At 44.3% G+C, this 17,087-nt stretch overlaps 1 protein-coding gene across 1 annotated transcript in view; it reads left to right on the top strand.

The window, feature by feature from the left end:
* The first annotated feature begins 507 nt into the window (after nucleotides 1-507).
* LOC144791115 (galactose-3-O-sulfotransferase 2-like) overlaps nucleotides 508-17,087 on the top strand; it is a 469,770-nt gene continuing 453,190 nt past the window's right edge. The window contains exon 1 of the mRNA XM_078665779.1: nucleotides 508-779. Coding sequence (XP_078521905.1) covers nucleotides 748-779 — 32 coding nt within the window. The 5' untranslated portion in view covers nucleotides 508-747. The remainder of the gene's footprint in view (nucleotides 780-17,087) is intronic.

Below are 17,087 nucleotides of genomic sequence, written 5' to 3'. Positions count from 1 at the left end.
TGTGAGAGAAGTGCTAGAGAGGCGGAGAGGGTATCAATTCTGAAAAAGAGCGACACAAAGAATCAAGGGAAAGGAGAGGAGAAATAGGAGAAAGATAGACGAGAAAGTGATAAACAGGAATAGATGAAAAGAAGAGCGTGACGGAAAGACAAGTGCCTAAAAAACGGAACGGGACCCGAAGAAAAAAGAAGAGTCGGAAAAAAGGGACCAGGAGAGAAGCTAGAAGGGCAAGAAAGAAACGGGAAAAAGAAGCTGAAAAAAGAGAGACAGAAAGAAGAGACGGCGAGAAATGAAGACTGACATCGGAAACACAGAGAGGGAAATGGTGATGTAAGAAAGGTGAACATAATCACAATTAAAGTGAGAAAAGAAAATTTGAAAGGAAGAATAAAGAAAAGGGAAGGGAGACACAAGGAACTTAGGAAAGTAATGGCAAATGGATAAAGAGAACGGGAGAATAGAGGACAGCAAAAATTGAGGAGAAGAAAAGTGAAAGCTGGGACGTATCAAAGAAAGAAAGACATAAGAGGAGAAAACAGAGTAAAAAGAAGGGTGGGCAGCGAGGAGCAGCTCAGAACTGAGAGCTTGAGATCAAGTAAGAGAGTGAAAAGGAGGATGACCAAGTATTACGGAGAAAAAATAGTTTAACACAGAGAGAGAAAGATCCCCGGCAGAGAGTGGTGTTGAAGCCTTAATTACAGTCGCATTCTCGATTTATCTGCAGTGGGCCCTGCCAGCGCTGTCAGCATGCTAAGGCGCCTGAATACATCTTGCTGCAGGTAAGTCGGCCCTGGATACGATTCTAATCACCAAGCTCTGATGTACTTTTTTATTTTAAACAAAGTAGATTTTTATTTTTATTTATAATGCTTCCGTTTTCAGAGGATGAAGAGAGACAGGCGAATATGTATAAAGTGACTGTGGAGAATGCTTGTACTGGGCTAATATGTAGGAACGGTATTCACAATGAAGAAGTACACAAAAACCGACAAAGACCAAATAATGGCAAAGTAATAAGTAGAAATAGAGATAAGGTAATGATTAAATCAAGCAAGAAAATAAGACAATGCAAAAAATAAAATAAGAACGAGAGAGAAAAGGGAAGAATACAAAATGGGGAGGCAAAGAAAGAAAGAGTACATGATAACATGAAAGCCAGAAAAAAAGGTTCAGAGAAAGATTACGAGAAAAGTGAAAGCAAGAAAGAGCAAAACAAAGACAAAGGAGATAAAAATAAAACGTCAGAGAAAAATACGGTGACTAAAAGCAAGAGATTGAAAAAGATCGATAGAAAGTTCAAGAGAAAGAAAAATGGAAGAGGAAAAAGGATGAAACAAAAAGATAGAACAAGACACACAGAATAAGTAAGAGAGCACGTGTAAGAAATTGCCAATGTGAGTGAGATAGAAGACTGTGAGTGAGACAATGAGAACAGTCAGTGAAAAGGGAACGCAAGAACAGACAGCGAGAATAAGGAAAGAAAGCATTGAAAGAGGAACGGGATTGAAACGAAAGGGTAAGAAAATAGAACAAAAGAGAACGGGTGAGCGATTAAGGAGAGTGGGCGGACGAGATTGATAAAGAAAGAACAAGAAACAGCGAGGCAAGATACAGTGCAGTAAAAGAGACAACCAGAGGAGTAGAACTGACGAGTCATTGAACCAAGATAGAGCTCGCTCCCTTTTAATCGTTACATGACGTTAAATTCATAAAATCATAAAATCCGATTTATGATTCCATCCATGGTGGAGTGCAGCACCTCATCTGGTTCCCTTCCACGTCACTGATTTAGCCACCTCGATGTGGCCTGGTTTGCGCAAACCCCGTATCCCCATCCATCTTCTACCGTGGAGCAGCATCTCAAGATGCTTCCCTCCTCTCACTCCTTCAGAGCCCCCCCCCCCCCCCCCTACACACAAGAGCAGGTGACTAGCTGCCTAAACGCATTGTTGTGGTTTTTGTCTCGCAAATGCCCGGTGCTGAACTCGGTGGAATGGAAGCAGGAATTATGAACTTCCACACGCCCAGAACGATTTTTACCGACATCATCATCACCTACATCTACAACTTTCGGGTCCACTTTTAAGGACACCCTTTTCGTTATTATCACCTCCGTTGTCGCTTCAGAGGATTCCATCCGTAGCACTTGGTCATGTGACCAAGGCTGTGGCGATTACCTTCGTCCTTAGTGAACTGGCGCAATGTAGCAGGCCTTGCATGGGGCCATGTGAACCACACATTGCTCACCAGGGCCTTCAGGTCATTCCACGACCCCCCTGCCTCAGACACGCATTCAGATCAATTCATGAGCCCCACTCCTGGCCTTCCTCCCCGCCAGACACGCATTCAGCTCATTCAATGAGTCCCCCTTCTTCCCCATCAGACACCTCTTAGGACACCACCACAGTCTACCATACCATTCTTCACCACCGATAATGTTACAGGCCACCCAATACCGTAAATGGTGGCACTGGGACCCAGGGGGTGTGGGCCCCACCGTACGCCGAGTTTGCACGTCTGTTACTACTCCCCCAGGTCATGGGGCCCCATTTCCCTTGCTCGCAGTAGCCCATGTCACCAATGCTATGTCACTAAGGGGACGGGACCTTCATGTTTAGTTTTTGAAATGAACAAAGAACTGAGGCCATTCACTTCAGAATAGCTCTAAAACAGTACCACTCGCTCGCTGCAAATAGAATATCACCGTAGGCTCGAGAGCGCCTTGACTCCGGGGTAGACTGCATCATGTACATGTTCCCTTATTTATATATGGACTGTTTTCTACAGCGAAGGCTGTTTTTTCTCATAAATACCGCTCTACGGAGACAATGGTAAATGGGCAATTCTGTGAATGATGTCACAGCACATCCTAAAATCGAAGCAGCCATCATCTGACAGAGATATTCTGGAATAGCTAGTGCTGGTGCTTGTTAGTGTTGCAACATAGGACAAGATGACTCTTTATACTGTAAGGCCCCTTTAAGAAGTTCTGTTCGAGGTGTTCACAAACAACTACACATTATACAGCCTGTTCTCCCCTCCACAAGATCTTGATCTACAGTCGCAATCTATTCGACATTAACAAGGGCTGAATGCCAGAAATATGAGTTCAAGTACATTCCAATAGTTAAGCTGCCACCAGACTCCACGAGGCAATTAGAAAAAAAATGCCACAACCTGAAAGAAGAACAACAATGACATTACATTAGGAATATGACAATTTTGCTTTACAATAGAAATCTGAGAAAATATTGTGTGTGGTGAGAGACACTGAGAAGACAAAATGAGAAGGTTTCTGAGATCAGGACTGTAGGGCGTTGGTACCTTTGAGGGTGGTGGATGGGTTTCAGGACTCAGGTGGCATATGTGTGGCTTTTAGGTCCTGAAGAGTAGAGGTGTAGCTAATGAACTGATAAAATACCACAGGAGATGCTGCGGGCAAACTTAAACTTCAGGCTTACCAAAAGATTCCACCACAGCCTGCCTCTGGGAGCATGTCTCCTGTGTGGACGCCTTGGAACAAATGTTTATATTACTTTGTTTGTATACCGCACACTGCATTACCTGATGCACTTTATTGCGCAATGTTATCTGTTAAATTGTCTGCACTTTATTATATAATGCTGCTACATTTCATGATTCACACTGTTTTAGGAATATCTTTGCTATTGGCTCTAACTAAACTACAAGTCCATGATGAACTCGCCGCATTGATTCTTGCACTATGTCTATGTTTTTGTGTGCTTACTGCTTTAAGCTATGCGTTTACTGTTTTAATTATTTATCTATGTATGTATTGATTGTTATTGTTTTTAACGTATTTTCGTACTGGTATTTTATTTTGCACTTTTATGGATATCCTTTTATCTGACAAAGGATTGATTGATTGATTACTTAATTACTACTAAAGCACTCGGGATGGGCAGGGGGGTAGCTTGATTACATGTGATCATAATTAGATTGGAAGCAGCAAGTAACACGTAGCTCTGCATAGGCCCTAATGAATATGAGTTGCACGGTACTGGTGGAGTGCAAACTCCACACCTGTAAACACCGGTTCTACGTAGAAAAACCCCAGCGTGTACTGTGCAATTACAAGCCAACTCCCATTGAATGAGGAGTAACTATGCAGACCAGGTTTTTCCGATCTACAGAACTGTAGATTTCTTAGAAACTGTTTCTCTCATTGAAATGAAAATAAGGATGCCAATGTCGGGGAGTGTGGGAAGGGTGTCAGGGAAGAGGGCAACCTGTGGTCTGGTATTGAGGAGAATTCCATGCTCCGCCCATGCTGCAGGAGGGGGTCGGCGGGGAGCTAAGGTCCATAGCCAGAGTGACTGTTTTGTGCTTGCAACACAATCTGCATGTGATTTAATTGGCTGGTAAAAGTGGGCCTGAGGATCCCACACTGGTGAATTTAAGGTGGAGGAACGCCGGACAAGTTCAAGTTCAAGTTCAAGTTCAAGAATTTGTATAGCGCACTACTCACCCAGAGGGTCTCAAGGCGCTTGAGGGATGGGGGGGTATTTTACTTATCGAATATCCAAGTTTTTAGTTGCTTTCTGAAGGAGAGGTGGTTCTGTGTAAGGCGGAGGTGGGTGGGGAGGGAATTCCAAGTCTTGACCGCTGAGAAGGAGAAGGATCTACCTCCCATGGTGGATCTATGGATGCGCGGAATTGCGGCGAGGGCTTGATTGGACGATCGCAGTTGTCGGGTGGGGGTGTAAAAGGACAGGCGCGTGTTGAGGCATTCGGGTCCTAGGTCGTAGAGGGCTTTGTGTGCGTGGGTGAGGAGACGGAACGTTATTCTCTTGTTGACGGGGAGCCAGTGGAGGTCTTTCAGGTGATCGGAAATGTGATCTTGGCGGGGGATGTCTAGTATGAGTCTGGCTGAGGCGTTTTGGATGCGTTGGAGTTTTTTCTGTAGTTTAGCTGTGGTTCCGGCATAAAGGGTGTTTCCGTAATCCAGTCGGCTAGTGACCAGTGCGTGGGTGACCGTTTTTTTTGTTTCGGTGGGGATCCAACAGAAGATTTTTTTGAGCATGCGTAGGATGTTGAAGCATGATGATGAGACGGCGTTGACTTGTCTGGTCATCGAGAGGGAGGAGTCCAGGATGAAGCCCAGGTTACGTGCGTGGTCCGTTGGTATGGGTGCGGTTCCCAGGGCCGGTGGCCACCATGAGTCGTCCCAAGCAGAGGGGGATGAGCCTAAGATGAGGACTTCCGTTTTGTCCGAGTTCAGTTTTAAACGGCTGTTCTTCATCCACTCGGCTACATCTTTCATTCCTTCGTGTAAGTTGGTTTTGGCGGTGTTTGGGTCTTTGGTGAGGGAGAGGATCAGCTGGGTGTCGTCAGCGTAGGAGATGATATTGAGGTTGTGATGGCGCGCGATGGATGCGAGGGGACTCATGTATACATTGAAGAGGGTGGGACTGAGTGATGATCCTTGTGGTACGCCGCAGATGACTTCGGTGGCCTCTGATCTAAAAGGGGGAGGCGGACTCTCTGGGTTCTTCCGGCGAGGAACGAGATGATCCAGTCCAATGCTTTTCCTTGTATTCCGACGTTGCTGAGGCGTTGTATGAGGGTGCTATGACAGACTGTGTCAAAGGCTGCGGAGAGGTCAAGTAGGATGAGGGCAACTGTTTCTCCGTTGTCCAGTAGTGTTCGAATGTCGTCTGTTGCTGCGATGAGGGCGTTTTCGGTGCTGTGTTTGGCTCGGAAGCCGGACTGTGAGGGGTCGAGGGATTTGTTGGATTCGAGGAAGGCGGCGATCTGACTGTTGACGGCTTTCTCAATGACTTTGGCAGAGAATGGGAGGAGCGAGATGGGGCGGTAGTTCTTAAGTTCAGTGGGGTCTGCTGTGGGTTTCTTCAGGAGGGCGCTGAGTTCGGCATGTTTCCAGCTTTCCGGGAAGGTGGCGGAGTTGAGGGAGCAGTTGATGATGTCTCGGAGATGGGGTGCGATGATGGAGTCTGCTTTGTTGAAGATGTGGTGGGGACATGGGTCGGTTGGCGATACTGAGTGGATGGAGTTCATCAGGCGGATGGTGTCTTCAGTGGTGATTGGGTTCCAAGTGCAAAGGTTGTTAGAGGGGGGTTTTGGTTCGGATGTGGGTGGAGCGGACTGGTCTCCGGGCTGGTTTTTAAAGCTGTTATGTATGTCGGCGATTTTGTTGTGGAAGAATGAGGCTAGGGAGTCGCAGAGGTCTTGGGAGGGAGTGATGTCATTGGTGCCGGCGGTGGGGTTGGTGAATTCTTTGACGATGTTGAATAGTTCCTTGCTGTTGTGGGCGTTGTTGTGAAGTCGATCCTTGAATGCTGATTTCTTGGTGGATCGGATCAGTTGGTGGTATTTGCGGGTGGCGTTCTTGAAGGTGGTCAGGTTGTCAGTGGTTGGGTTTTTTCTCCAGGCTTTCTCGAGAGTGCGACAGAACTTCTTGGATTTCTTAAGGTCATCGTTGAACCAGGGGGCTTTTTTGCTACCTTGCTTGAATTGATGGTTTTTCAGGGGTGCTAGTTCGTCGGCGCTGAGGGTGATCCATTGTGTGAGGTTGGTGGCAGCTTGGTTTGGGTCCAGTGATTTGGCTGGAGGGTTTTGGTGGAGCGATGTGAAGAGCTGGTCGGTGGTAATTTTGTTCCAGTTTCTTCGGGGAACTGGTTGTGGGAGGTTGTGGGTTGTGGACTTTTTGTAGTTGAAGTGAACGCAGCTGTGGTCTGTCCAATGGAGAGCTGTGGTGTGGTTGAAGGAGATGTGCTTGCTGGAGGTGAAGATTGGGTCGAGCGTGTGTCCGGCATAGTGGGTGGGGGTATCAACAAGTTGTTCGAGTCCGAGGTTGGCCAGGTTGTCCAGGAGGGCGGTGGTGTTGCTGTCGTTTTTCTTTTCAAGGTGGAAGTTGAGGTCTCCCAGTAGAATGTAGTCCTTGGAGGGGAGGGCGTGTGGGCTGATGAAGTCAGTGATGTCTTCGCTGAATTGTGTGCGTGGTCCTGGTGGCCTGTAGATGAGGGTGCTAATAGGGCCGAGCAGTATCCCACCCAGGCATGTCACTTGCCCCAAATCACACTTTAGGCTCTTGTAGCGGTTTGAGAATAATATTGACATGCAATGTGGATGGCAATGAACACATAATTTCGGTAGTAGATCGAAAACATAACGATCATAGTTGTGCCTTATCCTGATTCGTCCATTATATGGGAGCCTTGTGAAGGTGCATCAAATGTTTGAATTGTGTGATTTAAGTTAATGCAATATAGACGAGGATTCAGGAGATTCTTTGCCAGCTTCCTTGTCTGACCCTTAGCAAGAACCTGCTTCCCAGGTTTGCTAGATAAGAACAGAAAGACAAAGCACTCCAAAAACGATCCACTGTTTTCCACGCTCAATGTGTGCGGGACGGTATCACCTCCTGATCATGAGGGTATGAGGACATGAAACTGAATGCTCTGCCCCAACCCAGGAGCAGCGTCCCCTCTCTGCACCACAAAATCTCCTCAACAAGAGGAGTTCATCTGATCCAGCGGGACACCAACCTGCGGACAAGTATCAATAAAATACACACATTCGGGCCCGTAAACCACTCTCACTTACAGGATCCGGTTGATGAAAACCCAGCCGGAGATCAATTTTGGGGCTTTTCTATATGTCCGTTTACCTATAAAAGTTAACCTATTTGATTACTAAGCCCTTCCTTACTCATGGATCTATTTTAGTTGAATTAGAGTTGGTAATTACCAGCATTAAAACATTTGCCTATTTATTTAATTGAATAACCACAGACTCAGTTTAGGTTTAAAATTGTATCTGAAATATTTAGTGAATCAAGTACAATTACAGTGTTAATCCATCATTCCGGAAATTGTAAGGTTCAGTTACTTAAATTAGACTATACATTTTAATGACGAGTACCTCAGGAAGAGAGGACAGAGAGAAAAGGCACATTGACACAATACACATTTATATTTACCTAGAATGGTGTGAGATCAGACCCCTCTGACCAAGAGTTTGGACCCCACGAAATATCAGGTAACAGGTTCAGGACAGGATTAGGACAGGACAGGTCACCTCTTCTGGATTTAACACCAGCGTCAAACCTCTCTCTGATACTAGTTTCTCTCCTCGACTATCTTCCGCATCTCGTTCCTAGTTCCCTCGCCTCCTCGGTCCTCTTCCGCAATCTCGTTCCTATGTTTTATTTGGAAAGTTTCTAAGTCTGCTTTCAAGTGGTAGATCAGCAGTCGGACAGCATCTCTATCTATCAGTGTTCTGGCAGCGATCAGGCTACTTCATTTAGCTAACTATCCCACTTATACCCTTTGGTGGTATGTTCCACCCCTAAATGTTTCAAACTTGTGTAATTTGTGTGTTCTGATTGGACAAGCCGAGGGAATGATCGTCACACCATACTAAGTTTATTACTTTTCTTAAGAGCATTGTCTTATGTTCCCACCCATTTAATTTGTTTCGCCCAAGCTTTATTCCTTCCCGTTTCTCATATTAATATCAACATTGTATATCATTTATACATTTGTTCACTGAGTCTTCAGGATGTCCCGTCTAATTCTGCCTATGAGAAAGAATCGTCCTTGATCAGGTTCCAAGACTTGCGATCACGACTTCAGGGTTGCTTTCTACTGTGACTGCGCACTTTAGCCATGTGGGTTTAGCCCCGTCTCTCTTTTTTAGGCCTGATTACGAACTAACATTTTACGTGAGACGCGAGCAAGACGCAAGGAAGTGAGCAGCAGCGGAGTGGAGCACGAGAGCTGCCAAGAGCTGCCGAGTACGTGAGCCGAGTACGGGCGCGGGGTGCCGGTGCCGTCAGCCATTAACCGTCAGCTGCCTAAACCCGCAAAACCGCAAAACGACAGCGGCGGAGAAAAATACAGACTCTGCCACTGACACTGCCGGATTCCCGGGCATTACCGCATTACCGCACTACCGCATTTTCACGGATCAGAAGCTGGGGCAATCAGGAGCAGCAAGGAGCAGGTGAGCAAGGAGGTGTAAAGATCACAAACCACGGAACACGGACACAGGTGAGCGCAGGCAGCACGCAGTGGGCTGTGATGGAGCTGTGAAGGAGGCTGTAAAGGAAGCAGGTGGGGGGCGGTAGAGATTGCATAGAGATTGCATAGCTGCACCTAGTGACCCCCTGCCTTTGCTTTTGCCTTTGCCCTTACCTTTGCCTGTGTCTATGCCTCTGCTTTTCTTCTGCTTTAGCCCTGGCCATTCCTTAGTCATACTGTCGCCATACCACCGCCATAATCAAGCAGCTGGTAACCATAAACCGTCCTCCTAGCACCAAGCACATGGAATGACTCTGGATTCTCGAATATCCATGTCTAAATACCGTCTAAAAAACCATCAAAGAAATTCGATAATCCGTATAAGAGCTACTACCCCCGGCAGAACCTCGCCCCTGGTACAGGTGGTATAGGTGGGAGTAGTGCACGCCAAGGAGCAGTGACGAGCATGCCTACCATTGGCGTTAGCCACAAAGTAAGAGCTGGGGGTGGTTTGCCGAGGCGACCCGTTTAGGACAGGCGCAGCCGGCAGCCCCCCGTGAACTCCACTCACGAGGGAGACAGAATTGACATCAGCAACGGCCCAGTGTTGGGAAAATACTGGAGACTGGTTAAACTCTTCATTTGTTTCTAGCCTTTTGGATTTCCTGCTTGCTCTTATTTGCTATATACTTTTGGAGACTGTACCCTGCCCACGTCTAAAAGCCACTCGGAGCTACGAGCCGAACACTCATTGAAGCACCGGGGTTTTGGCCTTACTGCTTACTGTTTGCTGTTTGATATTTAAAAAAAAAAAAGAGAGAGAAACCGGGTGCACTAGCCAGGGGTGCCTATACTCGAACGAAATCATGAGATCAGGCAAAGTGCGTCATGAGGTAACTGAAGAACCAAGGGTCAGTTAAGAATCAAAAAAAAAGAAGGCCATACCACAAAGAAAGAGGCTGGAGTCAGCTCCTGAGATCTCGATGAGCAGCCCAAGAAAAATCATTGGGATTCCAAAATTCTTCTTTTTGAAAGACCCAATGGCTGCAATCTATGCGCAAACCCAGGAACAAGCCCACCTGCCAAACCCAATTTCACCAGTGCCAAGGGCTAATAATAGCCACAATCTACTGGAATTGAAATAGAAGGAGGACAAGGGCACACAAATAACAAATAAACAACAATTGATAAACCAAGATGAAGGGTCAAAACCAACAGAACTCCTACAAAATACTCAAACTACTGCAGAGACAAATAGCAAAACCCTAGGTGGCAAATCGGTTTTGGTAATAGCTCAGGTACATCAACATAATTCTTTAAACCTGGAAAATGTTACAAAAACAAACACAGGGAACAAGGAGAAAGTCACTATCCCCCCAAGTGAGGAAAATAAATTTGGGGTTGAGCATATTACCATACAGGACGATGCTTGGTCAACCTCCTTCTCCATATCCAACGAGGTAAGGTTGGACCAAATACTGGAACACGACATTCAAACACAAATACACTCCAGATCCCGAACTCAAGTAGACACTCGCAAAAAACAGGAGCCATCAGGCGCATGCATATTTCTAACAGACCCCGAAAAGGGATGGATATGAGGTGGAGAAGAAAGGTTGCAATCCACACCACTATGCCTAGATAATAACCCTGACAGACCGGAAAAGTTGTATGAGGAGGATAGATGTTGGCCAAAAAAAAAAAATCTGACATCCCCAATAACAATCTCATTTGTGAGCAGGCTCGAACAAGGGTCGTGTGACCTGAAAACATCGGTTGGAGAGGCTCACAAGGCCCCTTGGAGTAAAGCGTTGTTAAGCACACTGGATCAGGCAATAAGGGCCTTGAACTTCCAATCGGACAAGATGGAGGTACAGATTGATCTTATAAATCTTATCGCGGGTCATATTCCAGGAATAAACACTAAGCTGGACCACATTGTAGCCCTCATACCAAGGAGGGCAGATAGGGCGCAACATATAGATACCCCGCAAACCCAGCCAAGTTGCATATGTGGCAAACTAGTGGATAAACTGACAAATCTGCCCGACATATTAAAAGATATTTTAGGGGCAGTGCAGTTATCGATAAAACATAACAAATACATGAGTCCCAACGGGGTCTAGGAGGCTAATGAAGAAAGGGGGCGATTTGAAGAAAGTAAAGATCCAAGCGCAAACGAAGACCTGGAAAAAGAGGTAGAAGAGTCGAAGGAGGATTGTTTAGATCAGAGAATATGCCAAATACTTGCAACCCAAATCACGAGTAACACCGTAAAGAACGTTAAGCTAACAAAAAGACAAAGAAAACGTGCCAGAAAGGGCAGGGTCCAGCGTAAAGAGTGGTGTGGCTCACTGGTTAGAGGCGGCAGACCCGGAAGCAGAGAACGGCCCGGGACCAGGGTTCAATTCCCGACGCTGCAGGGTCGTGGACCAGGGTCAGCGGACTCGACAATTCTCACCTCTGTGCCTACTCTAACCAGGGATCACACTTGGCAACTCTGGGCATTAAGCTTGCCTCATCTCTACAACGGCCCCCCACAGACGCCAGGGATGCCTGGTTTCACCTTGGAGATACCCAGAAGGGACCATCTCACAGGGAAAGCCAGGACGGGTTCCCCAGCGGTCTCCATCGCCGGGACGCTTACGGGCAGCTGTGCGCTTTACAAGTCCAACACATTTACACATTTACATTTACACATTTACATTTACAAAAGAACATATTTATCCTATTTTCAGCAATCAAAAACTATTAACAAAGTCAGAGAATCAGCCGCTGGAAAAAAAACCACTAAATCATTCAAATACGGTTTTAGAGCAATCGAACCAATCAGGAGTGGTTAGTGAATGTAATACGCAGAAAGAATGCTTGAACTCTCCAAACCTTACAAAGCAAGAAAACAAACAGAAGATAAAGAGTAAAGATTTACAAGAAAACCAACTGTTCAGCAACCATGTATTGACCGGACCCTAGTAAAAGGGGATACAAAGCAACCGTGCCAACCAATAATCAAGCAACGGGTAGGAACGCCACAGTGGGTATATAAAAACCCAACATCTAAGGACAAAGGATCAAAGAGAGACATGGATGTCCAAAACTCCCCTAGGCATGAGGAAAAACAAACTATTGAAGGAGGTAAAAATGCCTTACATCAAAAAACAAAAGAAAAAATAAATAGTGTAGAGCAAAGCACAGGGACCCCAATAAAAATTAGGATAAATGAAACAGGGCGAACATGTAAGTTACCACAAAAATAACATCAAGTAGAGTCCCTACAATTATCAAAGTATACAAAAAATTTTAAACTTGAAGAAGTTAAAATAGAAGGGAACCAATTGGACACAGTATGGAGCAAGGTCACCATTGAACAACTGAGAAAAATGAATGATGTAAATGAAGGAATAGTTAAAAACACTCAAGCGGTAAAAGAAAAAAAAACATCTCAGCTACTCCAATACAAGGAGACACCCCCAAAAAACTGACATTTGTACCAGAATATCATACAAATGGCGGACAAGACTTCTTGAACCGAGGTAACTTAATGCGGCTATTTAAAGAAATTCCAGAATTAGAAGAAATAACATCACAAGATCTTCTATCTGTAGAGTTTAAAACCAACGCAAACTCCCCTGATGTTGAAGAGTCAATAACCACCTGGTCCTCAAAGGCCATAGTAGATAGGATATATGCCATGAGCCTAACTTTTGATGCTTGGGGCATTGTGCTGAGACGTCACAAATGTCAAAAATATCCATTTCCCCTTCTAAAAAAACATCATAAACCCCAAAGAGAAAAATGAAACTGGGAACAATCAGAAGTCATGTTTAAAAAGCGCATGCTCCGTAACTCCCCAAAAAATACTAAGCATGAAGAGATTGGTAAGCCCAAAGGAGCAAGATTCAAGGCTGGATAAAAGCTTCAATTGGTCCTGGGTCCTCAAGGTCTTAAGCAATAAATGTTCCTAACATGCAAAAAAAAAGTTAAAGGAAGGAACAAAAGCCTTGTATCAGATACCACATCATGATTGGCAGGAAATAGGACACACTTAAAGAATCACGAATGAGCCCAGTGTGGAGAAGCCGTATAAAATTAGCATTTGTTCATGGAATGTTCATGGCTTCAATAACATGGGGCAGGACTATGATACAGCGAAATCTTTGGAGCAACACGCTTTAATATTACTCCAAGAAACTTGGAATCTAAGCCCAGTATCAATACCCGGATACATAGAACTTCATACCCTAGCAGAAAGATTTTCAACTTTCGGGCCCCCGAGAGGATGCCTAACAACATACATTGCACAAAAGTATAGATGGCAAGTGGAAGAAATAGATACTGGGGTAAATTGGCTGCAAGCCACAAAACTTAAAGGGACATCCGACTTAAATTCACTTAATCATAATTTACTAGTGCTAAATGTTTACGTTCACTCGGATAAAAAATTGAAGAAGGAGAAAATGATTACGTTAATGTCCCTGATTCAAGCGCTACAAAAATCACACAAATTGTATTCTTTGATCATTGCTGGTGATTTTAATAGCAATTTAGTAAAGGATAACCACATAACTCAAGAACTGGGAAGTCTGGGTCTGACAATCTTGAACGGGAACGCAAAAGGGAATAGACCTGCAGCTGTAACCTTTTTAAGCGGCAAAAGGCAATCGACAATAGATTACATGATAATCAGCAGCAATCTGGTCCAGAAAGTGGTCACATTCGAGGTTGGGCAGCGTATTGAACGTGACCATTTCCAACTAACCACAAAAATCTAAATTTCCATTGATAGAACCCAAAAAATTAACATCTTGACGCAATATACTGAAAAGTTTAACTTACGGACACTGAAATGGGCTGGAATGGACATAAAACTAACATTGGATACATTCAAAGAACATCTGTTTCTAATAAAAACGCAATACAAAGAAGATCTCACAAAGACTTGGGAACATCTATGCGATGTTTTAACTCATAATTTTCCTGTTACTAATCTTAGTAAAGGAAGAATGAATACTGGGAAGAAGCCGTGGTTCAATTTAATCCTACGGGAAGAAAAAAGGAAGATTCTACATGAAGTCCGAAGGCAAACTAGGGTGGCGAAACAAGGAATAAAGTAGATAAGGAAAAAATAAGGGCCCTACATAAAAATTATAAAAAGATGCTGGGCAAAGCAAAAAAATCATATCAAGAAGGAATTTGGACAAAACTATTACTGGCCAGTAAAAACCCAAATGGTCGGACATTTTGGGGCATTATTAATAATCTGACAAAGGGCAACCAACTAAGTCAAGAGGCAGGAATTGGAGAAAATACCTGGATTCAGCATGTACAAAATATGTTTACTGGCAGGGAGAATGTGCCAAAAAGTACAATAAAAAGGAGTGCAAAATGTGTGCCAAAAATATGGAATTTGCAAAAATATTGCAAACAAAAGAAGAATATTTACAGGAAGATGTTAGCATGCCATCGCAGGATAAAGAGATCTTGTCTGAAGAAGACATTTGTAATGATCAAGTTACTGCGCCTGAGACCAATTATTTGAAGGAAACAACAAAACATACAGGATCAGTTACAGACATCCTGATAAACACCAAACAGTTGAAGGGAATAATAAAACGCCTAAAAACAGAGGGTGCGGCAGGCCCAAATGGGCTTCCTAAATGCCCTTTTTAAGCACTCACCTGACTTCTGGGCAGAGTACCTAACACCACTTTTTAACCAGATCTACAGCCAAAATAAATTGCCTAAGTCCTGGAAAGGGAACATTATCCATCCGATTTTCAAGCAGGGTGATCATAATGAGCCGGGAAATCACAGGCTAATATCATTGATCGATGTGGAGGCGAAATTATATGGATCATGCCTATTGATGCACCTTTAAGACTGGATGGAGTAAACAAACATAATTCCCATGTTCCAAACGGGTTTCAGGCCAGGGACAGGCACATTAACAAATTTGACAACCTTGGCGCTCCTACCAGAAAAAGCAGAAAAAAAGAAGACCAGACTGTATGCTTGCTTTATAGATCTGAAAGCAGCTTTCGATAGGGTGAATCAAAACTATCTATAGGACAAATTAAGATCATGGGGCTGCCGAGGAAAATACTGGAGGCAATAATAGGCTTGTATAGTGAAACATGGGCAAGAGTGAAACTGGGCGATGGTGGCAGCACTACTGCCGAAATTAGTACGCAACATGGTTTAAAACAAGGATGCGTCCTGGCCCCTAGTTTATTCAACCTATACATGGCAGATATTGTTGTTGTTGTAATACTTTATTCGATATTGTCATATCATAAAAGCATATTAATAAGATTGTGTAATTCATACAATCAAAGACAATAAAATATTATTTACAATTTTAAAAGAATTTGATGACAATACTAAAGTACAACAGTATAAAAATAGATATGAATTAATAGCAGTATATATAAAATCTATACTTTGTTAGCATTTAACAACCTAGTACGGATAAGCCAGGCGCATGATAAAAATTTTGCCACTCCACATACAGTAAGAAGGGATGTTGTATCAGTTGTAAAGATACGTAGGGCAACCCGGAAATCTCTGACCCCCAACTCTATACACACTGGTTTCAGCCATCTCAGCCTAGCCCTCTTATAAGCCATACAGCCAAACAAGAAATGCAGTAACGATTCTGATTTACACGGGCAACAAGGGCAAGTACTATTTGAGGCCCTTGATCCTTTCCATCTTTCTGTAAATGTATTGAGGGGTAATATCCCATACCTCACTTTTAGGAAGATCGATCTATCTCTTGGTATTCTAATGAAGTCCAAAAATGGTTCCAACTTCCTAGTGGGCTTATGTTCTAAGAACTTGTTGGTCAGTGATCCCCATTTCCGGTTCTTCTGCTCCATCGCGTCTACCCAATCCCAATAGATTTTTTTAATTACTTGTTTAGGCGGGGGCTTCGGAGAGATCCAGAATTCAGCCATTCCCAATTTTATAATCATTTGTCTCAGTTTGTTTACCCACTGTATTTTATTCCCACTATTCAAAGCAATAAGTTCATCCATAACCAGGGCATAGTTTGCTAGTTCTGGGGTCCTCCTCAGGCGCACCCAAAACAGCAGTGGGCGAAGATTAACTATTTCAAGGATAGAACGTTTGCCCATATCATGGAAAAGGGGTTTAAGCGGAGTTGAGGTAGGGAGGGAGACCAAGTTCCTTATGAATTTATTCTCTGCTCTTACCAATTCTGGGATATTTTCACATCCCCACAATTCCGCCCCATAGGTCGCAGAGGGCAGCGCCCTCCCCTCATAGACAGCAAGAGCCGGGGCAATTGGTCTACTCACTGACTTCCGCTGGCACCTTAGAATAGCGCCTGAGACTCTCTTGAGGTTTAGCAGCATCTTAGCCACATGGGAATCCCACTTCATTCTGCTATTAATTCTGATCCCCAGGTAGTAAAACTCCTCAACCACCTCAAGAGATGACCCATTAAGAGTGATGTTAATTTTCTTTGATTTTTTGGAGCGGGGCAAAACCATCAGCTTGATTTTGGTCGTATTAATAGTCAACCCACGTTCGTGGCAGAACAAACTGAATTTATCAAGTAATTTTTGTAGTCCAGATGGGGTTTTGGCCAACAGTAGGGTGTCATCCGCAAAGAGGAGAGTTGGTGTTTTCTCCCCTGCCAGGACTGGGGCATCGGCATTGCACTCCCTCAAATGGTCTGCCACCCCATTAATAAAGAGGGAGAACAATGTCGGGGCCATCACACAGCCCTGGCGTACCCCCCCTGTTTACAGACACCCTCCCTGTTAGCTGACCCTGTCTCCCCCATCTAATCCTGGCATAGCTGCCCTCATGGAGTTTGACTATAAACTCCAGGAGGTAACCAGGGAACCCCATGTCCTGCAACACCCTCCAGAGTTTCTCGCGAGGAACCAAGTCGAATTCACTTTTAAGGTCTATAAAGGCCAAATAGAGATTGCCCTTCATAATAGTTACTGTTTTCCAGTATATTGCCCAAAACCTAAAAACCTGGTCCATTGTACCCACATTTTTACGAAACCCCGCCTGGAAGTGGGATAGTATATTCCCCTCCTCTAGCCA

Source organism: Lissotriton helveticus, chromosome 11 (assembly GCF_964261635.1).
Source record: "Lissotriton helveticus chromosome 11, aLisHel1.1, whole genome shotgun sequence".
NCBI lineage: Eukaryota > Metazoa > Chordata > Amphibia > Caudata > Salamandridae > Lissotriton > Lissotriton helveticus.
Note: the sequence above shows the minus strand (reverse complement) of the source record. Positions and strands in the feature narration are given on the sequence as shown.